At 55.4% G+C, this 24,244-nt stretch overlaps 2 protein-coding genes across 8 annotated transcripts in view; one reads left to right on the top strand and one right to left on the bottom strand.

The window, feature by feature from the left end:
- Nucleotides 1-166: 166 nt before the first annotated feature.
- ATG16L2 (autophagy related 16 like 2) lies at nt 167-13,579 on the top strand. Of its 3 annotated transcripts, XM_044753583.2 has the most exons (18): nt 172-366; nt 2,218-2,317; nt 2,905-3,001; nt 6,298-6,371; nt 6,624-6,875; nt 7,018-7,083; nt 7,415-7,528; nt 8,521-8,583; nt 9,166-9,274; nt 9,645-9,750; nt 10,482-10,552; nt 10,834-10,905; nt 11,018-11,138; nt 11,444-11,549; nt 12,235-12,384; nt 12,621-12,668; nt 12,785-12,886; nt 13,221-13,579. In XM_044753583.2, the coding sequence occupies exons 1-18, from the start codon at nt 249-251 to the stop codon at nt 13,306-13,308; spliced, it is 1,857 nt and encodes a 618-aa protein (XP_044609518.2). In that variant the 5' UTR covers nt 172-248; the 3' UTR covers nt 13,309-13,579. The 3 variants fall into 3 exon arrangements, with proteins under 3 accessions (XP_070346879.1, XP_044609518.2, XP_070346878.1); XM_070490778.1 differs by lacking the exon at nt 2,905-3,001 and having other exon boundaries at nt 167-366; nt 13,221-13,578; XM_070490777.1 differs by lacking the exon at nt 8,521-8,583 and having other exon boundaries at nt 174-366; nt 13,221-13,578.
- Nucleotides 13,580-15,610: 2,031 nt separating this feature from the next.
- Nucleotides 15,611-24,244, bottom strand: part of FCHSD2 (FCH and double SH3 domains 2) — a 276,252-nt gene continuing 267,618 nt past the window's right edge. For 4 of the 5 annotated variants that reach the window (XM_014842037.3, XM_014842036.3, XM_070490776.1 and 1 more), the window contains one exon: nt 19,993-22,109. In XM_014842037.3, coding sequence (XP_014697523.2) covers nt 22,026-22,109 — 84 coding nt within the window. In that variant the 3' untranslated portion in view covers nt 19,993-22,025. Of the gene's footprint in view, nt 18,770-19,992; nt 22,110-24,244 lie in introns of those variants that run through there. The other variant, XM_070490775.1, reaches the window with a different exon arrangement.

Genomic DNA, 24,244 nt, shown 5'->3' with positions numbered 1-24,244 from the left:
CGGAGAGCACTAGGAACCCCGTCTTAGGTGAGAACTTTTGGTGGGGTCCGGGTGGTGTAGCCCTTGGCGGCGGCTTCCTCCACATTTGCGTTCCGTTCTCCCCCCGCGAACGCTCTTGGTATAGCCCGTGGATTCCCCGCCGCGGCCCGCCCCCTGACGTCAAGGAGAGTCCCCTCGGGGCCCCGCCCCGGCCCGGCCGCGCCTTCTCCCGCAGGAGGTGCGCGCGGAGGAGGCAGAAGAGGGCGGCCATGGCGGGCCCGGGCGCCCCCGCCAGCCTCGCGGCCCGCTGGAAACGCCACATCGTGCGGCAGCTTCGACAGCGGGACCGCACGCAAAAGGCACTCTTCCTGGAGCTGGTGCCGGCCTGTGAGTGCGCCCCGGGGGGCTTAGGAGATGGCCGTGCAGGGGACGGGGCTCTGGGCGAGGGGAGGTTTGTCTGGCTCCTCCGGCTGGGACCCAAGTGCACCAGCGCCTTCTCGCCTCCGAGGCCTTGGGCCTGCTGGATCCCCTGTCTGTTACGTCCCACCTCCGACTGGCCAGCTTTCCTGCCCCTTCCAATCCAGGCTCTGCCTAGAGACGGAGCTCCCTCCTGGTGCGCCAGGTCTCCTCGCGCCTCGTCGTCTGGCTCTGCCTCCCACGGGCTAGGCTTCCTAGGCACGGGTTCGTCAGCGACTGTTGGTTTTTTAAGGTCTCTTATGCTTCTCCCTCCCAGGCGGTCCCCAGGGTAGAGCCTGGTCAGTCCATTTGTCCCCCTCGCGAGACTGTCCAGAGCAGCTACTTCTAAACTCTGAAATCTCTAGGGAGGAAACTGAGAGTCGCAGGCTTTGCCACTGGATAGGTGATCCCGGCTCAGGGTTTTGGAGCACCTCTGCGGCCAGCCACGCCCGGCCTGGGGGAGAAGCACGGGGATCCAAGCTGCGGGAGGGAGCGGGCTGAGCCCAGGGAAGTCAGACTCTCACAGAGTTGTTTCTAGGCAGCGAAAGCCACGATGAACAGGTGTGCCATCTGTGGGTAGCGCCTCTGCTCATCTGAGATTGTATGTCTGGGCTTGAAAAGCTAACCACAATCCCTCCAGCTCCATCACTCGTCCTAATCTTGGCTGCTTAACCATCCTCTTCCCCACCCCCACTGAATTTGCTGTTCTTGTCCTGGGAGATTTCTCTGCAACCTTCCAGGCTTCTGGTCCTCTCCCTTCAGGGATGTGAGGCCAGTCCCCTGCGTCCAGGCAGTGTCACTTCTCCACTGCTCTGATGGACAATGGAACCATTCACTTTGAGGGAGGAGTCACCCCCCTGCCCCCCCCTCCCCCCCCGGGAGCTGCAAATCAGTGGGACTGCAGAGACTCTGGAGGGCTGCAATCAGATACATTGAAGTTCAGTCTTCTCTGTGGTCCTGGGCAGGGCATATCCCTAAGCCTCAGATTTCTCTCTTGTAAATTGGGCAAAATGGCATCTTCTTTAGATTTGCTGGGGGGCCAGCGCAGTGCCCTGGGGGCTGGGGTAGGGTTTTGTGTGAGAACAAAGCCAGCAACATCAGTCGAGGTGACAGGTAGGGGACTGCATGAGGGACCCGAGCTGAGGAGCTAGGCCTGGGCTTGTCACCCCCACTCTACCCTGGAACTGGTGAGAAAAGAGGAAGTGATGGTGACTGTGACGGTGGGTGGGGGTGGAGGGGCTGTGTTCCAGGGTCTGTAGCACAAACTACCAAACTCAAGGAGGTCTGCTGGATAATTGCTCAAGGACTGTCTGTTCCGGTCTGGGGAAACTTCCGCCAATCCTGGGGAAGTCAGGATTATTTTTTAGTCCAGAAAGGTAGAGCTCTTAGAGGGGAAGTGACTTGCCAAAGGCCGCAGGCAGGTGGAACTTGTTTGTTTCCTCACTCTCTGGTGCCAGGCCCTGCCCTGGGGCAGCTTTGAATCAATCCTTGGGCTCTCCCTTCCCTCAGCAGGCAGTGCGCAGCCATGTCTTTCCCCAGCACTGGTCCTCCTTCTCTGTGCCTGGGAGAGCCTGGGGGCTAGTGCTGTGAGGCGACTGTGCCAGGGGTGAAGGTCCTGGGAGACTATTGCAAGCACCTGCTGAGCCCAGCCTGCCTGTAGCTCCCCAATTCTGCATCCCTGGGCTCCTGCAGAGAGCCCTTCCAGCAGGAGGTAACTTGGATGCCTGGAGTCTGCTGGAAGGTGTCTGTCTCCACCCCAGGTTCACCCTCTTGCACCCATAGATAACCGTCTTCTAGAGAAGGCTGAGCTGCTGGCCCGGTTCTCAGAGAAGATCCAGCCAGAGCCAAATGATGTCACTCCTGCTTCCCACCAGGGCCTCTGGTGAGTGTGTGTTCATGGTCACAATGGGCTGCCTGTGCCTGGGCCCTGCCCCCATCGCCTATGCTGGGTTCATTCTCTCCCTGGCACCTCATCTACCCCTGGCTGCTGCCCAGGGGAGGGGAGACGCAGCTTCCCTCTTGAAGCTTGAGGCTTCTCCCAGGCCAGCTGCTTAGAATGTCCTTTCTCTCCTACCCTTCTCAGTCCATCTCTGCATTTGTCCCATCTCCTTCCCCTCCCACCCCCACACTCCTGTCTTTTCCCATCCTCTTTTTCTGTCTCCCTGTTGCTTACCTGATGCCTAAAGAAGGGTCTTGCTACCTACTCCAAAGAGGGAGTGAAGATGAGAACCAGGAATGGGTTAGGGCTCAGAGTTGGGAGGGGCCTCAAGAAGGGAGCCCAAGGCCTGGGGGAATTCCAGAGCAGGAGTCATGGGCAGCTCCAATTTCTGGAGACTTGCTCTTTCCTCTGCTGGCTTTCTGGCTTCACCTTCCTCAGGAGACAGTTCATGGCTCTGGTTTCAGGCTTTTCATGTGCATCCCCTGGGTGAATGGACGGACAGTGAGCACCCCTTTCTGATTGGTTGACAGGGAGGAGGAGTCGGGGCCTGACTCAGACCAAGTCCCAGGCACTCTGAGGGTGAAGTGGCAAGAGGAGGAGGAGGGGCTCCGGCTGGTCTGTGGAGAGGTAGGCTGGGCAGGGATCTGAGAGAGGATGGGGTGGGGCCAAGATCCAGGACTTTGCGGGGTGTGGGGAACGCAGTCCAAGGGAGCCAGCAAGTGAGGAACATTCCCCAAGGCCAATGCCTTGAGGCTAGAGAGGGGTCAGAGTGCTCTCTATTTTGGCTCTGGCAGCCCAAGATGAGGAAGTGAGGTGAGAGCTCAGGGAGGCGGGTGAGGTGTGCAGGGGCTGGGCAGCTTCTGTTCCTCTTCCAGATGGGCCAGTCTGCGCTGCTCACGACTTGCCCCACCAGGTGGTCTCCCTCCATGGCAGGGTGTGCTACTGCCACCTGACACTGCCCCCCAACCCCATGGTGTCTCTTGGCTTCTGTTTCACCACACTCTCCTGGCTTTCCTCTCCTTGCTGTAGCTGTTGCGTCTGAACTTCCTTCTCTGGCTCCTTTCTGTTTGCTGACTCCCAGACACATCTCTAGCCTGGCCTCTTCTGAGCTCCAGACTCTTTGCTCAGCTGGTTTTTGGACATCACATCTAAAATCGACCCACCATCTCCCCCATAATATGGCCAACACCACATTAAGAGGCGAGTCCCTGTAGGCACTGGGCTGAGCATTATTTCAGCTAACCCTCCACAATTTTATGGTTGCAGAGAAAACTGAGGCTTATTAGAGAGGCGGAGCCAGGATTTGAACTCCCTCCCACACGAATCCACTTCTGTGATCTCCATTCATTCTTTCAACAAATATTTATTGACAATTGCTACATCCAGGGCACAGGGGATGCAGCAGGGAACAAGACCTGGCCCCACGGAGCTTCCCGTCCACTGGAGGAGACTGACAGCCATGAACACACCCCCAGTTCCAGTGCGCCAAGTCACGTGCCCAATAGTGTGGGGATGGGGCTATGAACCCAGTGAGAACCTCTCCCTCAGAGTCCCTGTTGGAGTGGCAACGTGACACTTGAGAGGTGACCCTCAAACATCTGAGCCCCCTTCTGGGCTGTGAGAGCCCCAAGACCTGGGATGCCTTTGCTTTGCCTCCACTGTATCCCAGGGGCCTGTCTCCACAGTCCATGCTAATGAATATTTGTAGACTAAGTGAGGAAGAGGTACATCCCCGCCATTGGTCGTCACTGGGCTGGAAATCCAGGGATACCTCTGGCCCTGCCAGCCCTCCATCCTGAGCTAGTCAGCAGCTCATGGATCCTGCCTCCAAATCCTTCCCCTTCTCTGTTTCTTGTCTTATCTGGCCTGGTCCAAGTTCTCCTCATCCTCCCTGGATAACTCCTCCCTGGGCACCCCCGTCCACCACTCAGAGTGATATATTTTAATGCAAATGATCTCCCTTAGAAAAAGGCAAGGAATACACAAATTCCTGCTTGTTGTGAACATTTCAAGAGAACAGAAGCCCACAGAGTAAAGAAGGGAAAGCCCCTCTCTTCGCCTCTCCCCATTATCAGTTTGCTATCTATCTTCCAGAGCCTTACCCTGGCTCCCCAGCGAGTTCTCCTTCCAGCCTCTTGTTGCATTTCCTGCCACTCTCGTGTCTCCACCTCATGGTTCCCTTGTCTGGGATACTTCCACGTACCCCTAGCCTACCCTTTGCTCTCAGCACTCTCTCCCTCCCCATCACTTCCTGAGATGCACACCAGTCAGTTCCCATTGGATATGCCAGGGCGTGGGGAGTGGCTTTTTCTTTAATTCTCAGTACTGTTTCACATATCACAACAAACATGCCTCATTATTTTTAACTTTTTATTTTGATATAATTATAGATTCATAGCAAGTTGCAAACACAGTGCAGAAAGGTCCTGTGTACCCTTCACCCAGTTTCCTCCATTGGTTACAACCTATGTAACCATAGGGAACACAACCAGGACGCTGGTATTGCTGTGAAGTGTGTATACAGTTGTCCTTTTGTCACTTGTAGATTTGTGTGACCATCAAGATACAGCACTATTTCATCACCACAAAGATCTCCCTCTTGCCACCCCTTTTTGGTCATAACTCATCCCTGTCCCCCAACCATCTCTAACCCCTGGCAACCACTAATCTGTTTTTCATCTCTATTATTTGAATTTTGAAAAGCATCAACTAAAAAACATTGAATAACAAAACATCAAAGAAAGTAAATGACAGGTGAGGGAGCAGAAGTGGAGGTAAGCTTGCTCAGTGGTGAAAGGAATTATAAATCTACTGACTGGGCCAGCTCTGGGAGTAGGTTCCCTGCCCTGCATCTGCAGGGTCCCTCCCAGGCCCACTCATATAGGGTGACGTGTGACTGTAGGTGGACAGCACCATCTTCGCTGTTCAGTCCATGCCTTACCCAGCCCATGTGAGAAAGAACAAGGAGCAGGTTAGCAACAAGAGCCCGCAGCCTTGGTTATTTCTTCTTGTTCCTCTTGCCCCACTGGTAGGAACTGCTTTGCCTGGGGTCCTTCTCTCCCACTGGCCCCTCAGTTCTAAAAGGTGGGAGTTGAGCTTCCTCTCTGTGGCTTCCCCAGCTCTCGGCTGAAGGACGGTTGAGTGAGGCAGGGGGATAGACGAGATGCCCCTCACTCCCACTCTTGGGCTGGGGGCAGCTTCAGTATTCATTCTGGGCCCTGTGCTCCCCCAGTCCATTCCTGTGTGCCTCTGCTCGCAGCTCCCTGTTGCTCTCTGGAATCTATGTCAGGGGATGGAGAGGTGGGAAGCAGACCCCACATCCCTCAAACCCCTCCTGTAGACCAGTCCTTTACTTGGAACATAATGTTAGGTGACCTGGGTTCAAATACCAGCTCTGCTACTTAGCCGTGTGACTTTGGGCAGGACACTTAACCTCTCTGGGTCAATGTCCGCGTCTAGAATGGCAGTACCTACCTCATGCTGTTGTTACAGGCATTAAACGCGTTAATGTGTGTAGAGTGCTCAGAAAGAGGCATGGCACACATAAGTGCTATATAAACATTTGCCATTATTTGAAATATTCCTCATAATAATTCTGCATTACCCCGAGGTAAGCACCAGCATTCCCATTTTACAGGTGAGGAAACAGAGCAGGTTCAGAGAGGTTATATGACTACCCTGGGGTCACAGCGAAACTAAATGGTGCTGGCAGGACTGAAACTCAGGTGTTGGACCCCAGGGCCTGAGGCCCCTGCATTGTCCCAAAACAGCCAGGCGTCCCTGTGCAGGACCTTAAACCGGGCCGAGCCTCTGCTTTCCTTTCAGTAGGGGCGGGGCGGGGTGGGGGTGGCAGCAGCCCCCGTCCCATCCGCCGGGAGGGGCTGGAGGCACCGGTGCTCACCTGGCCCGCCCGCCGCCCGCAGATGGCCTACCAGGTAGTGGAGAAGAGCGCGGCGTTGGGCGCCCTGGAGGCGGAGCTGGAGCAGCGGCAAAGCAGGTGAGGCTCGGGCCAGCGCACAGGGACCGGGGACGGGGGCACGGAGGACCCCTCGGGGCTCCAGCAGGCCCGAGAGCTTGCCCCGCGTGGTGCTCTCCGAGGCCGGACCGGCAGGACTCTGAGGGCGGGAGGCTGGGTTGGAGACTTGGTTGGGCCGCCTGGCAGGCCACCTGCCCATGGGCAAGTCTCTGCCCGCTCGGAGACCGGCTGCCCCTGGGCGGTGACAGAGGCTCCCCGCCCTCCGCCCCCCAGGCTGGCGGAGCTGGAGGCCCGCGTGGCGCAGCTGCAGGAGGAGCGAACGCAGCAGGCGCAGCGGGTGCACGTTCGGCGCGCGCGGAACGCAGCACAACGGGCGGCCTACGAAGCGCTGCGCGCGCACGCCGGCGTCCAGGAGGCGGCCCTGCGCAGGCTCGAGGAGGAGGCGCGCGAGCTGCTGGAGCGGCTCGTGCAGCGCAAGGCGCGCGCCGCCGCCGAGCGCAACCTGCGCAACGAGCGCCGCGAGAGGTGTGCGCGCCGGGCCCGCTCCGCCCCGCCGGGAGCTCTCGAGCGGTCGTGCCCCCTGTGCGGGAGGGGCCCGGCGCCTGCCCCGGGAGAGGGGACCCGCCCCGCGCCGCGCCCGGCTGTCAGCGGGCTTTTCTTCCTTCAGGGCCAAGCAGGCGCGGGTGTCCCAGGAGCTGAAGAAGGCTGCCAAGCGGACCGTGAGCATCAGCGAGTAAGAATGGGGATGCGCCCGGACCCGCCCGCCGAGCCTCCGCCCCGCGTGTGCTGGAGCGCCCTGCTCTCCCGCTGCTGCCTCCAGTTCTACCCGCCCCCTCTCTGCCCGCGCCACCCGTGCACCTGGCAGCACGTGTGCACGACCGCGGTCCCGAGGCTCTCGCGGACACGTGCAGATGTGGTCATAGGAGCCAGCACGGTTGCCTGCCACACGTGCACCCACACGGACCCCTCATCCCTGGGTCTGCACATTTTCCCCATGTTGGACTCTGGGGCACGGACGGGCTGGCCAGTCCCTTGGCCTTCTTGAGCCTCATTCTCTCTCCCAGGAGCCCAAGCATCCTAGGCTATGCTGTCAGGGAGCCGGCCAAGACTCTGGCGCTGGCTGCTGAGCCGGAGTCCCTGGAGAGTGAGGCTGGTGAGAAGTGGAGGAGGCCTTTCAGGTGAGGACGGTCCCAGAGCTCTGAGCTGGCCCTGTCCTGCAGTCTTCCTCTAGGACCTTTGGGAGATTCTGGGGTACAGCTCAGATCTCCCAGAACAGTTCTGATCTCTAGTGCCTGGAGCCACGTTGGGTCAGTGCCACCTCAGGGACCCCAGCCCCTGTCCTCACCCCTTTCTTTCCTTCCCAGGACCAGAGCTCTGGGGGTGGGGTGTCAGGCTGGTGAAAGAGTGTCACCAGGAGGGAAGCTGTGGGCAAGGCTCAGCTGTCACAGGCATGTGTGTGTGTACACATGAGAGCACATGTGTCCAAGCTTGGGCGAGCATACCTGAGTGGTGTGAACTTCTGAGCGTGTGTAGGTGTGAGTTCACAAGGGAGGGACTGGATAGGGGCTTCAGTCCTTGGGCACCTCTCCCCTCAGGCTCCCTCATCCATCTTGACTTGCCTGGCATTGAGGCTGCCCTCTCCCTGCCCCATTCCCCAGCCTGCAGGCCCACCTTCAGCCTTTCCTTCCAGGGCACTGGTGTCCAGGGAAGGAGCCTGGGGGAGGGGCAGGAGATGCTGGTCTCCAAAGCCCTTGGCAGCCCTGGTGGGCCAAGTCATCCCAGGGCACACCCTCTCCTGGGCATTTTTCAGGTCTCTGCAGATCCAGCTTTTCCTACCCTGAGCCTTATGCTCTCCCATCCTGGGGTATCTTCACCCCTCCCCCACCACAGGCCCACCTCAGCCTCCCAGGAGCTTTTGTTGGGGGCACTTGTGTGGTGAGGCAGTCCTTACCATCATGGTGGGAACTGGGGAACTTCATGCCAAATCCCTCTCTGCCTCCACCTTCCTGGGCCTGCTCTGGGTCATCCCACTCTCCTGGTCTTCAAGTTCTTATCCCGGGCTTAAGAGGCGTTGGGCCTTGGGGTCCCTGGCCAAGTGTTAGGATGAGTGACTGCTTTCTGCCCACCCACCGGCCAGTCCTTTAGTCCAGCTCTCTTGATTCGGCCCCAGGTCTGCCTCCGCCACCTCCTTGACGCTGTCCCGCTGTGTGGATGTGGTGAAGGGGCTTCTGGAGTAAGTGTGTGTGCACCAACACGTGTGTGAAGGGGTCGGGCCCCTTGGAGCCCTGTGTGAGGCTCCCAGAGGCCTGGCTTTGTCTGTGTATCCACCTTGGGTCTGTCTGTCTGTATGTTGCCCAGCACTCTGTGTGTGAGTCTCTGCTGTGCCCCAGAGGCAGGAGCTGTCTAGGGGCTGGATAGCCCAGCTACCCTCGGGGCTTTGTCCCTCATCAGTTTCTTTACGGGACCAAGAGCTCCAGCCTGAGGCCGGACAGGAACTGCCACTCAGTTGGGAAACTGAGGCTCAGAAATGTCAGGGACTTCTCCAGGGTCAGAACCAAGCAGTAGCAAGGCCAGGACTGAAACCCCAGCCCCGAGGTTTCCACTGACCCTGCCCTGCCTCTATGTCTGTTTCTCTGCCCCTCCCATGTCCACACTGAGCCCTAGGGTCAGAGGCCGGGTTGGGGAATATGCTCGCTGCCCCTCTGGGCCATGTTCTGCTGCCTTCCATGTCTGCTTCCTGTAGTTGCTGCCTCGGGAGCTTGAGGCCCCCATGTCCGAGGCTTTGCTGAATGCCCTCCTGACACCCCACCCCCAGCTTCAAGAAGAGGAGAGGCCACTCAGTTGGGGGGGCCCCCGAGCAGCGATACCAGAGCATCCCTGTGTGTGTGGCCGCCCGGCTTCCTACCTGGACTCAGGATGTGCTGGTGAGCAGGAGCTGGGCCATGTGCATGGGGTACTGAGAGGGGGTTACAGGCTGCAGGGGTGGTCCGCGGAGGCCAGGGAAGCAAGGCCGGGCTCCTTAGTAGGAGCAGGAATTTTCCTTCCACAGCTTGTGGTGGGACCCCCTCAGCATTTTGTAATGGGGAGTAGACTGGGGAGGGAGAGACGGGAGGCTGGGAGACCAGGAGGCCAGGCAGGGAAGCACGGGGCGGTGTAGGGGGAGGCTGCTGCAGGGGTCCACGTGGAGGTGGTAAGGCCTGATGTGCACAGGTGCTTGTGAGAGAGAGCCTGTGAGCATGTGCAAAGAGGCGTGCATGAAGGACCAGGGCCACCAACCTCTCCTTTTCCCCCCAGGATGCCCACCTCTCCGAGGTCAACGCTGTTTGTTTTGGCCCCAACAGCAGCCTCCTGGCCACCGGAGGGGCTGACTCCCTCATCCACCTCTGGAATGTTGTGGGAGGTGAGGGTCCCTCCCCTGCAGGCCAACCCACTGCTTTCTCTCCAGACCCCACCCTCAGCTCGCTCCTTCATGGGTAAAGGTCTTGGGTCTCTTTGTGTTTCCTTGCCTGGAACATTCTTGTGGGCAGTGGCCAGATGACCCCTTAGCAAGGGTTCTGGGTTCCCTGCTCTGAAGAAGGGTGGTGCCCCCCAGCTCCTGGGGTCCAGGCCTGCAGGATGGGGAGGGCTGGCCCAGATGGTCCCTGTTAGGGGAGGTGGGTGTCCCTGATCGTGAAGTGGTACAGGGACAGGCCCTTGAGGAGCAGGTCCCTGTGGTCCAGCAGGTCACCTCTTCTGTTATCACTTGAACTCTCGGAACTCAGTTAGGAGACAGACATTAGCTGTCTACCCTGGGTTCTGTAGAGGGGGGTGTGTTGGGGGAGGCTGAGCCAGCTCCTGGAGGCCTCCTAGAGGAGACGAGTCTCCAGCTGGTTGGCCCTGGCTTGCTGTGTGACTTAGGGACAGTCCCTTCTCTCTCGTCCCCTCCAGCCCTGTCTGTAAGATGAGCAGCTGCTCCCTGAGGCCCCCTGCTGGCAGTTCGGGAAGGTGCAGCCTCCAGCCGTGGCCCCCAGAACAGACCCAGCAGTTCTGTCCTCTAATCTGGGAGAGACGGATCTTCCCACTCCTTGTCCCAGCTCTTCCTCTTCATGTTAGTGACCTCATTTCACCTGCCCATTCCCCCGGTCCCCCTAGGTCACCTGAAGGCCCACCAGACCCTTGAAGGAGGTGGCGGCAGCATCACCAGTGTGGACTTCGACCCCTCGGTGAGTGGACTTTGCCCTAGTGGCGTGGGATGCCCGCCACTCTCCACACCCGGCAGGCGGGGGCTCTGGCACCTGAGGGAACATCGTGGGTGTCCTAGATCCAGGCCTTGGAGCTCTTACCCAAATCCTCCCTGGGCCACAAGCTCCTCCGCCTGCCTGCTGCCCTGGGCTGTGGGAAGCTCCGAGGCAGCCCCTGCCCCAGCTCTCCGGCCTGAGGGACGGACGTTGCCTCTGGCCGGGCCCAGGTTCAGGACCTCTCCCTTCCACTCCCGTGTCTCTAGGGCTCCCAGGTATTGGCAGCTACTTACAATCGGGCTGCCCAGCTCTGGAAGGTTGGGGAGGCGCAGTCCAAGGTGAGGCCTGCCTGGGGACGCAGCCTGGGGGTCAGGGGTCATGCCTTGGGACTGGAGGGGGTGTTTTGGGGTCTTGGCTGTGCCCTTGATCCATATCTGGGATGGGGAGCAGGAGACACTGTCTGGACACACAGACAAAGTGACAGCTGCCAAATTCAAGCTAACGAGGCACGAGGCGGTGACTGGGAGCCGAGACCGGACAGTGAAGGAGTGGGACCTTGGTCGCGCCTACTGTGAGACCCAGCCCCCGCCCCGCCCTCCGGGCCCCTCCCAGGCTGCTGGGAGAGGCTTCAGCTTGCTCTCTGGGAGTGGCTCTGAGATTCGCAGGCATTTGGGGAGAAACCTTCCAAGGGCCCTCCTCTCTGTCCCCCATTGGTGCTTTCTGCCAGTTTCTTGGTGACCTCAGGCTTTGGGCTGGGAGGCAGGGCACCTGGGTTCTAGTTTTGGGAGGACGCTGCCCCTCTGGAGCTTCGGGGCCTCAGCTTCCCCATGTGTCCAACCCTTCTCTGAGGCCAGGGCTCTGCTCCTTGGTCCCCAGGCTCCAGGACCATCAATGTCCTTTCCTACTGTAACGATGTAGTGTGTGGGGACCATCTCATCATTAGTGGCCACAATGACCAGAAGATCCGGTTCTGGGACAGCAGGTGACAGGCACAGGCTGTGGGTGGTGGAGGCATGGGGCCGGGGTTCCTGGGTTCTCTTTCCTTTCTCTGGCCGTGGAGCTGTGGAGGGTACCTCGGGGAAGTAAGGCTGTGGGGTTGGTGCTCCCAGCTGGTGGCCTTTCTGTGACAGGCTTGGGTCCTTGAAGGCTCAGCTGACCCCAGGGAGCTGTGCCACCTTCTTAGTGGCTCTTCCTCCAATCGCTGGACTCTGCCTGGGCCTTGCCAGCCAAGATGGAGAAGCCCCTTTTTCCATTTAATTACCATGTTTTAGTTAAAAGGAACAAATGTTTTGGTGGTTCTTCGAACCTGGAGCCCAATGCTGAGCTCGAATGGTGTATAAAGCTGGTGCTGGAGGCCGTGCCTGCCTCGGGCCTCCCCTCGCTGGTCTGCAGGCTTGCTGTCTGAAGCCCTTCTCTCTCTTTCACACATTTGAAGACAGATTTTCACTGCTTTCCCTCCAGCACTTATTTTAGTGACCTAAAGGTTTCAGGGGCTCCGGGGGCTTTGAATCAAAGGCTGCCTGAGTTCCTGTTGGAAGGCGCTGGCCGTGGTGGGAGATTTGTCACAGTCAGCCTTGGCCCCAGTGATCTGAGCCCGGGGACGCCTGTCAGGAGTGGCCCTGTCAGGGTGGGCTGCTCCTCATCCCCGTCTCTGTCTCGGTCCTCAGGGGGCCCCGCTGCATCCAGGTCATCCCTGTGCAAGGCCGGGTCACCTCCCTGAGCCTCAGCCATGACCAGCTGCATCTGCTCAGCTGTTCCCGTGACGACACGCTGAAGGTCATCGACCTGCGTGTCAGCAATATCCGCCAGGTGTTCAGGTACCAGCCTCTGGCCCGCTGACCTGTGGCTTTGGCCAGGGCAGCTGGACCTCTCGTCCCCTGTAAAAGGTCCCCCAGGGCCTGTCAGTGGGGGCCCCTCCTTGCAGGCCCTTCTGGACCAGGGCCTGCTGAGGTGCCCGACCCTTTGAGGGAGAGAGGAGGCTCTTGAAGCTCCTGGCTGAGGGCAGGGACTGGCGGCCACCTCCCTTCTGACCCCAAACCCTGTCTGTCCTCAGGGCTGAAGGCTTCAAGTGCGGTTCTGACTGGACCAAAGCCGTGTTCAGGTGTGTTTGGGAGAGCACGTGCCTGTGTCCGAGTGCGCCCCATCTGACTGCATCTGTGTTAGGGTGTGTGTGTCTGTGTGTCCTCTGATCTCTCTCTTGTTCTGTGGCCACTGCAGCCCGGACAGATGCTATGCGCTGGCGGGTTCCTGGGATGGAGCCCTTTACATCTGGGATGTGGACACTGGGAAACTGGAGAGTAGCCTTCGAGGACCCCACTGGTGAGCACGGCCGCCACCCACCTGCCCATCCCAGCCTCAGGGCTAGTGCCACCCCAGCCCAGTCCTGCTAAGTCGATTCCAGGTTCTGACATGCTTGGGATCGTGGAGTCCCCTGCCCTTGTCCCATACCCTCCATCCCCCCAGAGCCCTTCACAGTTCACAGAGTGCCCTCCCATGTACATTTGGGTCCATCCTCACCACAGCCCTGTGAGCCCATTTTGCAGGTGGGGCTCAGAGAGGGCCTCAAACTGCCCAGGTCCAGGAATGAGGGGCAGAGCCAGGCTGCAGGCCCAGCTCCTGACGCCCCCTGAAGCCTGCCCCTCTCTCTCCTCAGCGCTGCTGTCAACGCCGTGGCCTGGTGCTACTCCGGAACCCACGTGGTGAGCGTGGACCAGGCTAGGAAGGTTGTGCTCTGGCACTAGTGGCACGACCCCCTGCCCGGGCTGGAGCTCTAGTCTGAAGCCTGAAGCTGGAGGACAGCTTCCTACTGCTCCACCGGGCTCCAGGGTCGGGGTGCGGGGGCCTGGGGGGGTGGCCTCAGGGCCTTTAGTGGGGAAGAAGGCCTGGCAGGACCTGGCCTATTTGTTTAAAAACTAAGTGTAGGTTGGAGGGAATTACAGTATTTTTTTTTTGTTTATCTCTGTTTCCTCAATTTTTCTGCCAAAAATGGAAAAAAAAATTGCATCTAAACTGGTGTTGCCTTTTTACAGCATTCAGGGAACAGAGAGGCCTTTGGGCTGGTGGCTGGAGGAGATCCGGGCTTGGCTCCCTTTCTTCCTCCCACGCGGAGCTGGGGCAGAGCCGGCCCGGCCTCATGCTGTTCACGTCTGTTTGCGTCTAACGGAGGAGACAGCATGGAGAATGGCCAGAGGCAGCGAAGGCCGCTGCTCTTGGAGCCATGGGAATTTCACCCTTGGTCCAAGCTGGTCCTGAGGCCAAGCCAACACCTTGGGCCTTCCCGCTTCAGGCACCCAGGGTAGACAGAGGCTGAGGAGGGGCCTTGGGAGTTCTGAGGAGGGAGCAGGGGAGGCAGCCAGAGGGGCCCTGGTGGAAAGGGTCCTCACAAACCAGAGAGTGATGTCAAGTACGTGGTACAACAGGGCTGCCTTTGGACTGGGCCACGTTCTTGCTCCAGAGGCAGAGCCCGGAGTGGGTGGGGAATGGCCTGTGTGTGTTGGTCGGGGAGGGCAGCCATGGGCCAGGCCTGGGCCTGGGGCTTCACTTCCATCGGTGTCACATTTAATCTGCACGACGAGCCTCTGGAGTATAAGGCAGACCCTTGGGGGGGGGGGGCCTGCGTGCCCCACTTCCTTCCCCAACCTGGAGGAGGGGACTAACGTCCCTGACCTCTGGGGGTCTGCCCAGCTGAGATTCAAAGGCTTTACTCTAGAACTCTTTGCCTCTTTCTTTATCACCTTTCAGAGTCTCCAGTGGGGATCTTTGCTAGTCCCAGGGTTTTGGAAACCATTTCTAGGATGGGTGGCCCAGAGCTGAGAGCCTGGACTCTGTAGCCAGTTGGCGTGGGTTGAATCTCACCTCTGCTATTTAGTAGCTGAATGATTTTGAGCAAGTTACTTACCATCTCTGTGCCTTAGTTTCCTTCTCTGTTAATGGATAACAGCGTCCACCTCAAAGGGCTCAATGCGTTAGGACTTGGAAAGCTCCTGGCACGTGCTGAAGGCTGCAGATGTATTGGTTAAGTACCCAGATCTGCCCTCTGCCAACTCCCAGATCCCTCTCTGCTCTTGGCCCAGCTGTCCCCTGGGCTCTAGGTGACATACCCAGCAGCCACCTGGGCATCAGCTCCCGACATGAGCTCCTCTCCCCTCACGCCCCATGTCCTCTCGGACCCCAAGGTTGGGGCTGCTGGGTCTAAGTCCCCACCATGCCTGCTGCCCCTGCAGGCCACCTCCTCCTAGACCTGCGCTCTCCCTACCCAGTCCCCTTGCCATGGCCAGAGTGACTTTCTAAGGTGTCATGGTCACATGTGCACCCCTTTGAAGTTCCCCTGCAGCCTGCAGAGAAACTGTGGCATGAAGTTCAAAGCCTTTGGCTGCGACCCTACTGTCTCAGCTGCTGCTCCATTTTCTTGCTGCTCTGAGAGTGTCTTACATGTGGTTTTCTCTCTGCCCAGAATGTCCTTCCCTCCCAGGCCCCAACTCAGTTGTGCTTTGGGATCCCTTCACCGAGAGCCCTTTGTCATCTGCCTGCTGGCCAGGGGCCTCCTCCGTCCCTGTGCTCCCGTTTGTGTCTGTGTCCCTCCATTTTCAGTCAGGGAGCTCTTGGAAGAGGCCCGGCTGGGAACAGAGTATTCCCTGGGATCAGGCCTGGCACAGAGAGAGCCTCCAGAAATGTTTATTAAGTGGCTGCATTCTCTGACTCAAGGACCCGGCAAGGCTGACAGTGGAAGACTCTAGGCGTCCAGCATCCTTTAATCGATGTCCCAGGGCCAGGCCCAGCCCTCAGGTCCTGGCTCCCAGTGGCCACCAGGAGTCACCAGCTGCCTAGTTGTCTGCTGAGGCCATTCTCTCCACTCTTGGGATTCATGGCTGGAAATACCAGTGCTTCCGGGAGCCACCACTGCTGAGTGCAGTGTGTGAGGCCCTGTGCTCGGTGCTTTTCATGCAGTATCTTTGTTCCTCCCAACCACCTCGTGATGTAGGTATCTCTTTCACAGATGAGAAGATTGAGGTTCAGAGAGGTTAAGTGATGTGAGATCACACAGCTGGATTATGACTGTATTTTATATATATAGATTTTTACAAAATGTCAGGGAATCTGGGCTCCCAATTAGGCAGAGCTGCAGGGCATGCCCCCCGTGCCTCAGTGCTGTGCCCCCTGCCTCTGCTGCTGGGTGGCTGACTCTAACTGAAATCCCTCCCTGCTGCCTCTCCTTCCACCTGCGCCCTGGGCGCCGAGGCCTGAGCCTGGAAGGTTGATGTCCTTTGAAGTGGGGATATGCGGGCCACAGGAGTGAGGTGGACTTGAATCCTGAGGGGTTCTTAGCAGCTACACCATTCGGGGCAAGGACCTCAGAGGACTGCAGTGAGGACTGCTTAGAGAACACATGAGGTGCTCGGGAAATGGTTTGACTTGACTCCTGGAACAGCGGCCCCTCTCCTCCCCTCAGCCTTCCCCTCTTAATGGGGCAAATCTGACAGCACACCCTCGGGTGCAGCTGCCTTACCTCTGGGAGCACACACACACGCGCACTTCAACTTGCTTGGAGGAATGCTTCCTGGAGGAGCAAGTGTGGAAGGCCAGAGATGGGTCAAGGCCTTGCAGGGGTGAGGAAGGCCCACGCGGAGGCAGAGGGGCTGGCAGAGGCCCAGCAGGGAAGGGCTCGGAGGGGTGGCCGCTGGGAAGGCTGCAGCTCTGGTCTGTGGTCCCCTGCAGCAGAGGGGCCAGGATAGGATAGGACCCTAGGCTTTTAGTTCTCTCCAGGTTTTTAGTACTCAGTGCTCAGGTTTTCAGTGCTCAGGGGCTGCCTGCCTCAGTTTGGTGCCCTAACGTCAAAGCTGGAATGGCCTTCATCCTTGCTGTGCACCCAGAGTGAAGCCCAGAGAGGGGCCAGGCCTTGTGCAGGGTCACACAGCAGAGCAGGGATAAGAACCCAGGCCTGATTCTCTCTTTTCTAAAAACCGGACTCAGGTTCTGCTGAGTGGGGAGTGGGGCTGGCTTGGTCTTCTGGAAGCCCAGTTCTAGTTTCTGCCCCCAGTCGTCTTGCTGAGAGACCTTGGGCAGATCACAGTGTCTTCCAGGGGAAGGAGTTTCCCCATCTGTGAGGCTCTTCCTGCCCCGCTTCTGGGCCTCACCACGGGTGACAGCTCTTCCCCGGGCTGTTCTGCGGGTTGAGTACGGCCTCCTCTGCCCGCCCTGCCCAGTCTCAGGCCTGGTGAGCCTCAGACCGGAGAGGGAGAAACAACAGAAGCCCTTGTTCCTGGCTCCTGCTGCCCCTTGGTCATCTCCCTGTTCTGGGAGACACACCTTGGCCCGAGGCTGCTGTTCCCAGTCCCCTCCACCAGATGTGAGCCCCTCAGTGACAGGGAGGGCATCTGAGTCACTTGTGTCTCCAGTGCCTGGAGCAGTAAGTTTGCTGACTGGACAAAGGGTGGTTGAATAGAGGTGGTCCTGGCCCTTCAGATGTTCGCTGGAGGAATCCTGGCGGCCCCAGGTGTGGATCCGTCTGTGAGGTTCAGACATATCACGTCTGGGGTCAGGCTGTCTTCTCTCTGGATGCACATCCACTGGTCAAAAGTATTTTCAGCTTCTCTGTACATTATCTTATTTGATCCTCGTGGATCTTAGGAAGTTTGTATTGTTTTCTCATTCCCACTTTACAGATGAGGAAACCAAGGCCCAGAAAAGTGAAGGGACAAGCCTAGGGTCACAGCTAATCGAGGTGGCCCAGGGACTTGAATATAGGACTTTCAACCAGACTCTTCCCCTGCCCCTCATAGGAGCAAGTGGGTGACGAGGACACTTGGGTGTTCAGCACACAGTGTGGAAGGGGTGTGAACCCACTTGTGGGTTCATTTCTGTTGTTTCAGGGTAACATTTCAGGAAAATATTCCCAGACCAGAGCTCTCAGGAACAGACCCGGCAGAAGTACTACATTTGTTTTCTTGGCCAGTGGAACCAGGGGGAAGTGGTCCAGGAACAAGACGCTCTTTGGCATTCGCAGGGGGCTTGGCGGATCAAGCAGTAACAGCAAAGACGGGGAGTCTAGGAGGAAACCTACACTGGTTGTGTCAAGTTACAAGTAGGATTTTGGGGCAAATTACAGTTCTCCCCCTTCTAAACAAAAATTTCTGTAACTTGGTTGTATTTTTGTCATGAAAAACAGCTTCCTAATGAAGAAAATAAATGCAAAGATTCAGAGCAGCCAGATTTTGTCATGAGGCCACTCAGAGAAGGTTAGGCAGTAATTGGCCCCACAACCAAAAGCCGCGGCCCAGCTCCTGGGGCAGCGAGTGGGTAGTGCAGCCTGGGATGTGATCACAGCCTCGTTGAGGGTTTGCTCTGTCTCAGGGGAGAGTCCAGCAGCTTGCACTTTCAATTTCTGGCCATCCCGAGAAGTCTGTGTGTTAGTAAGTCTGTTCTCAAATATCATGTCCTTTTTGTGTGATGTTCTCTGTCTGCATCTAGAAACTGCACTTATCTAGAACATAAGCGTGAATAAGCTCTTTGAAACCATCTCATTCTGTTCCTTTTAAAACTGGGCATGTGGCAGCCTGGGGGAAAGGTTGCATCAAGTGGTGGCAGGGCTAAGGCCAGGTGACCTCCTCCCACTCGCGTCTCCTCTGGCTGGTGGGTGTGGGCTGGGGCGGTGGGTCCCAGAGGACAGGGATCAGCTGGCGTGCTGTGAACCTGCCTTGATTTCATTACAGTTGGTTCCTGTGACGAAGGAGGCCAAAATTTAGCCATGACACTGGGGCGGAGCAATTAGCTTAACTCTGTCCCCTGGTCAGAGACTAAGCCTCCGAGGCCAAGAGCAGTCTCAGATGTGAGCAGCCTTCATTAGCGGGGAAGGCGGAAGATGGAAATGATAGTTAGTGTGCACTGACAGCCTTCCATACTTACGGTAAAGCACTTTCACACACGCTCCTTCCCTTGGGCCTCAAGACACCCTGTGTTACTGCGAAGCTGGAAGAGCAGCAAGGACCCCAGTTCTGTAGGGGAGGACGCTGAAGAGGGGAGAGGAGATGGCGGAGAGTGTTTGTGGTGATCCCCCCGTTCTGCACACTTTATATGTCCTTCTTGGATCCACAGCATTATTCTCAGGTTTCCAGTGAGGACACTGGAGCTCACTTCCCACAGCTGTCAAGTGGGCGCCAGGACTGAACTCAGATCTTCTGACTCCAAAGTCCACGTTGTCATCTCCTGTGCGGTTGGTGGGAGTGTCAATGGATACAATCATTCTGGATGCCAATATGGAAAAGTCTAACAAAATTAAATACACATTCATTTCTGACTCTCAAATGACACATTTAGGAATTTACCCAGTATTTTTACTGGAACAAATTTATAAAGAATTATGTACAAAGATATTAATTTCAAAGATATTAATTTTTTTCTTTTTTTTGAGGAAGATTAGCCCTGAGTTAATATCTGCTGCCAATCCTCCTCTTTTTGTTGAGGAAGACTGGCCCTGACACAGCTAACATCTGTGCCCATCTTCCTCTACTTTATATGTGGGACGCCTACCACAGCATGGCTTGCCAAGTGGTGCCATGTCCGCACCTGGGATCCGAACTGGCGGACCCCAGGCTGTTGAAGCAGAATGTGCAAACTTAACCACTGCACCACCAGGCTGGCCCCGAATTTCAACTTTCTAATAGCAAGTGGATGGATACAATCTAAACATCCATTACTCTAGGAATGTTTAAATTATGATATATCCAAACAATGGAATACAATGCAGCCTTTAAAAAGAATGAGGCAAACCTAAATGTAGTATATAATTTCACTTACATACAAAGTCAATCACATATGAGGTTTATGCACACAAAACATCTGGAAGAATACATACTGCATGTGCCCAGCTCTGGAGAGAGGAGCGCTCTGGGCTCCCTCCACAAACAGGCTGAGCCTTGGCCCTGGGTGTGGCTGGCTGGCAGCCAGAGGGACTCAGCCTTTAACCGAGAGTCGTCTCTGCCCCTCTGGGACCAGTACAATCTCCTTTGTTTGCTTCATTCCTCCTCAGGGAAGAGGTTTAGGAGGGGGCGGAGGAGCCCAGGATGCCCACTTCCTGGAAGCCACTGGTTACATCCTTGAGGGGACATCAGTGACCCTCCTCTCACCCCTCCAGCTGTAGAATGGGAGTTCCCTGTCCTGATGTGTGTGCCTCTTTTTCTCCCCACTGAGAAAGAACCTTGACAGCAAAGACCGCAACTTATTGATTCCTATCTCTAGTGTCCAGGATATTACCCCTGGCAGGTGGGTGGCATCAGGGACTGTTTGTCCCACAGATGGATTAATTGACCTCCCCCTCTCTGTATCTGTTGTGTGGTTTAAAGGAGGGCCTAGGAGTGTCTTTATAAGAAGTACTGTGTATTTAGAAAAGTCTGTCTACCCCAATCTTTTTGTAAGGAAACTTAGGAAACTTAATTCCATTGTTTTATTATTCAACATTTTATACATAATAAATACAAACTTTGTACAGCCACTGTAAAGAAAGCACGTTTGCACCAGGCGCTCCCTCTGAGCCGCCCTGTGCACTCGGACGCTGGGTTCATGTCCTGGAGGGAGGGGTTCTTTTTAAAAAGGAGGCATATTTTTACAACTTGTTTTTTTAAAATAAAATTAGCAGCTCTTCCAGAAAATATTTTAAAATATAACAAAAGATTTCAAATAACCCTCTGAGAATGTGGAAAACCCAGATTCAAGGACAATTTGGCTAGCTAAAGAGAGAATACAAGACTGGGTGGCAAGAACTGCCTGATTTAAGCACTTTGAAGATTTTTAAAGTGCTTTGAAGATTTTTAACACGTCGGCAAACTTTAAAATCTTAAAAAAACCACCCTTTTAATTTCTTTATTAAACTTAAGAATAAGTTTGATAAACACAAAAAGACCTCAAAAAGATCAACAGGTTAAGAAACGCAAAAAACAAAAACAAAAAGCCCCAAATCACGGAGAAGATTCATCAGTGGGTACTGTCACTGAAGTGATCAAATGACAAACTAAAAATTTCTTCAGCTATGACCTTACTTTTGGTCAAAAATCCCATGGGGACATTTGGCGAGCATTTCAAGTTTTAAAAGATTCTTAGGTGGGATGGAGTTTGCAAAGCATAATACAACTTTTGGATTAAATTCTGAAAATTTGATTTCTTAAAAAAACTAAACAACTGGCAAACATCCCTTCATCCCTAGGTAATGCGCTCCCTTCTCCCAGAGGCGGTGGAGAAGTGACAGAGGCCTACGCTGGGACGCCTGCTCTGTGGGCTTGCTGGCCTGCAGGGAAAGCTCCTTCCAGCTCTCCCTGTGATGCAGAGAACTGGTCTTCTTGTAAATTTGCATGTGTGCAGCATGTACAATCCGTAGTCCTTTTTCACAGGAAGCTGGTTTCCTCCATGAGCCATAAGTTCTTCCTTCCGGGGGAATGTCAGGTCAGTGGGACCTGGGAAGCTGCATTTCCTGCAGTGGGCAGCCACTGGTGTGGACTGGCCACCACTTGCCTGTCTGGGCCAATGCACTGGCTAGGGAATAAAATATTGCTAGGGCCTCCCCAGTAGAGAAGCTCAACAAGGCAAGTAGGTGTCCCCAATTTATCTAGACATTCAGATTCTAAGGATACTGGTCAGAAGAGTATATGCTGCAAAAATTAAGATGAAAAATACCCAAATACAAAAAGAATATTAAGTCGGCTCATTTCAGGCCTGGAAGCTCCATTCTGCTTTAGCTGCAGCCTCCTTTCTACTAGTTTATGTGATGGACAAGATTTGGCTACTAGGCCAGCCCCTCCATATTAGCTCCACTAATACTAAATGAATGGCATAAATATTAATACAAAGGACACTGTTATTGTTTTAAACCTGTTAGTTGTGGAAGAGATGTGCATTAATGCAATTGGCGCTAAACTCAGGGCAGTCCACTTTTTTCCAAACAAGTTTCACTTTCTCAGTCTGGGGACTGACTGTGGGGAGGAGCCAGCCTCTCCTGAAGTCCCTCCTTCTGCGTCCTCAGGTAGCCGACACCATCTGATTAGGCTCAATCAGACAAGCAAAAGCCACTTGAAGAAAGATGAGAATCTTTGCCGCATCCTTGTGGCCACAGTAATATACTGTGCGAGTGCACGTGATCAGTGTCTCTGTGACTGTGCCGTGAACAAGGCCTGGTCTTGAGTCTTATATAAAAACGGGCCACTGTCAGGCACGAGGGCTGTCCCCTCTCTGCTTCTAGGGCCCACTAGGATTTGTGCTATGATAGGAGAGATGACATAGAAAATGACAACAAAAAAAGGCACAAAATATTCAAACTGTGGGAGGAGTCTACCAGGCCACCCAGTCACATATAATCCTCCTTGTTTTTGCTCTGTTCAAGAGTCATCATCATGCAAAGTTGCCTAAAAAACAAGAGTGGCCAAACTCCCAGCCTGGCCTTGATTGTAGCAGTAATGGGCGGGCAAACCCACCATCACACCAGCGTGATTTCCACATCCTCGATCTTCTCCGCTGGCCTTCGGTGGTTCTGCGTAGGCGGAGGGGGAGCTGCCCGGACCTGAGCAGGGAACAAGTGCATGGATTGTCAGTCAGCTTCCTGAGTCAGTTTCTGTAGCATCCAAACTCCAACCAGTCATTTATCCAAGGACATGACTCCCCAGGGGCCTCAGAAATGCTCTGAGCGTGTGCTTTCAACCTAATTTTCACTATTTCCCACACTGAGCAGGAGTTACTGTTCCGGATGAAATGTGAAACCCACAAATTGGGTTCTTGCCTAGGCTGAAAGCCGCAGGGGTCACTGTCGCCCTGAAAGCCTCGTCCAAAGCAAAGGCCTGGAGCTGGAAGCAAGAGAGAGCAACGTGTGGAGAACTGAAAGCCTGTCAGCATGTCCTGGAAGAAGAGTTGCAGGAGATGAGACTAGAGAGGTGGGCGGGGGGAAGTCAGGAAGGGCTTCGTTAAGCTATGTTAAGAAATGTGAGCTTTCTTCTGTCAGCAAAGAGGAGTCTTTGGTGATTTTAAACAGCGCACCAGATTTGTGAAAAGGTGACTCAGGTAACAGTTTGGAGACAGAGCGGAGGCGAGCAAGAGTGTAGGTGAGAAGACGATTTGGGAGCCTCCTGCAGTCCGCTGGACAGAGCTGATGTCAGCCTGCACAGGGCACCGGCATGGCGGGGTGGAGAAGTGGAAAGGCTGACGGCTGTCCCCGAGGTAAACCTGGCAGGATTTGGTGACAACTATTTGTGGGACCAGGGCCAGGGAGGAATCAAGAGTGATGCCAGAACACTGGTAGGAAGGGGGCTCCATTCACCGAGACGCAATGTGGGAGAAGGAGCATGTCTGGAGAGAGGATAATTAACTCGTTTCTGCTGAGCTTTGGGGGTTTAGTACACACAGACTGAGACATCCTCAAGTCTGGAGCTCAGGGAAGAGACCGGACTGGCAGTTATATGTCTGGGAGCTGCCAGTAAATGAATGGTTCTCAAAGCCGTGGAAGTAGATGAGATTCCACAGGGAGAGTGAGTTCGGTGGCTCCGAGAGAAGCAGCAGCAGAGACGGACGGGGCAGAGAAGCCTGCAAAGGCCAATGGAAAGGAAGGGCCGGAAAAGCAGAAAGCAAAACAGAAAGGGCGGTAGGACAAATCGGCTCACTTCTCTCCACTCCCGCTCTTACCCTCCAGTCCTCGCTCCCGTCCCCGTGTCTGGACCACTGCTGCAGCCTCCGAGTGGCTCCCCAAGTCCATTCCCCCACCTTCCATTCATTCTCCACTTGGCTGCCATAGCAGTGTTTTAAAAATGCAAAACTGGTCATACCACTGTCGTGCTTACAATCTTCCTATCACATTTAGGATAAAGAACCAAGTCCTTGACAAGGCACTCAACACACATCTGCTGAATGAAGCGGCCAAAGGAAGTGGGTGGTCTGAAGAACCTATCAAATGCTGATAAGGGGTCAAGGAAAATAAAGTTGCAAAGTATGCACTGATTAGCATGCAAAGGCATGACCTTGGAGGAGCTGTTTTACAGCGAGAAAGCGAGTGAGGCGAGGGTAGAGGTGATTATTTGTAAGAGTACATTCTCTTTGAGAACAGAAGCTCTCAAACCTCAAAAAGGCATGAAGTGTATCTTATTATTTCATCTGTGTCACCAAAAGAGGCAAATACAGGCCTGGAAAATAGGTTCTCAATAAATGCTTGCTTAAAAAAATGGTGCTTCTGTTTCACAATTAGACCACTCTGATGCTCACAGAGCTTGTTATAATTTAAATACACGTTCATAGCTCATCTTGTGATCTCACATGGCTCAGTGAGAAAAGAGCCAGTGGTAGACTAGACCTCCCAAGACATGTTCATTTTTATAGCCGTCCTTTTCAAGAGCTCTTTTCACCTTCCCAAATCTACCTCACCCTCATGTGGTAGAATTAGTAACAACACAGGGGCCACAGGGGAAACATTGCTTTCTTCTTCTTCTTCTTTTTGTTTGCTGAGGAAGATTAGCCCTGAGCTAACATCTGTGCCAATCTTCCTCCACTTTATATGTGGGTCACCACCACAGCATGGCCTATGAGTGGTGTAGGTCCATGCCCGGGATATGAACCTGTGAACCCAGGCTGCCGAAGCAGAGTGTGCCAAACTCAACCACTATGCCATGGGGCCAGCTCCAGGAAACACTGATTTCTAACTTTCGATTGGAAGAA

This window comes from Equus asinus, chromosome 20 (genome assembly GCF_041296235.1).
Source record: "Equus asinus isolate D_3611 breed Donkey chromosome 20, EquAss-T2T_v2, whole genome shotgun sequence".
Taxonomy (NCBI): domain Eukaryota; kingdom Metazoa; phylum Chordata; class Mammalia; order Perissodactyla; family Equidae; genus Equus; species Equus asinus.
Note: the sequence above shows the minus strand (reverse complement) of the source record. Positions and strands in the feature narration are given on the sequence as shown.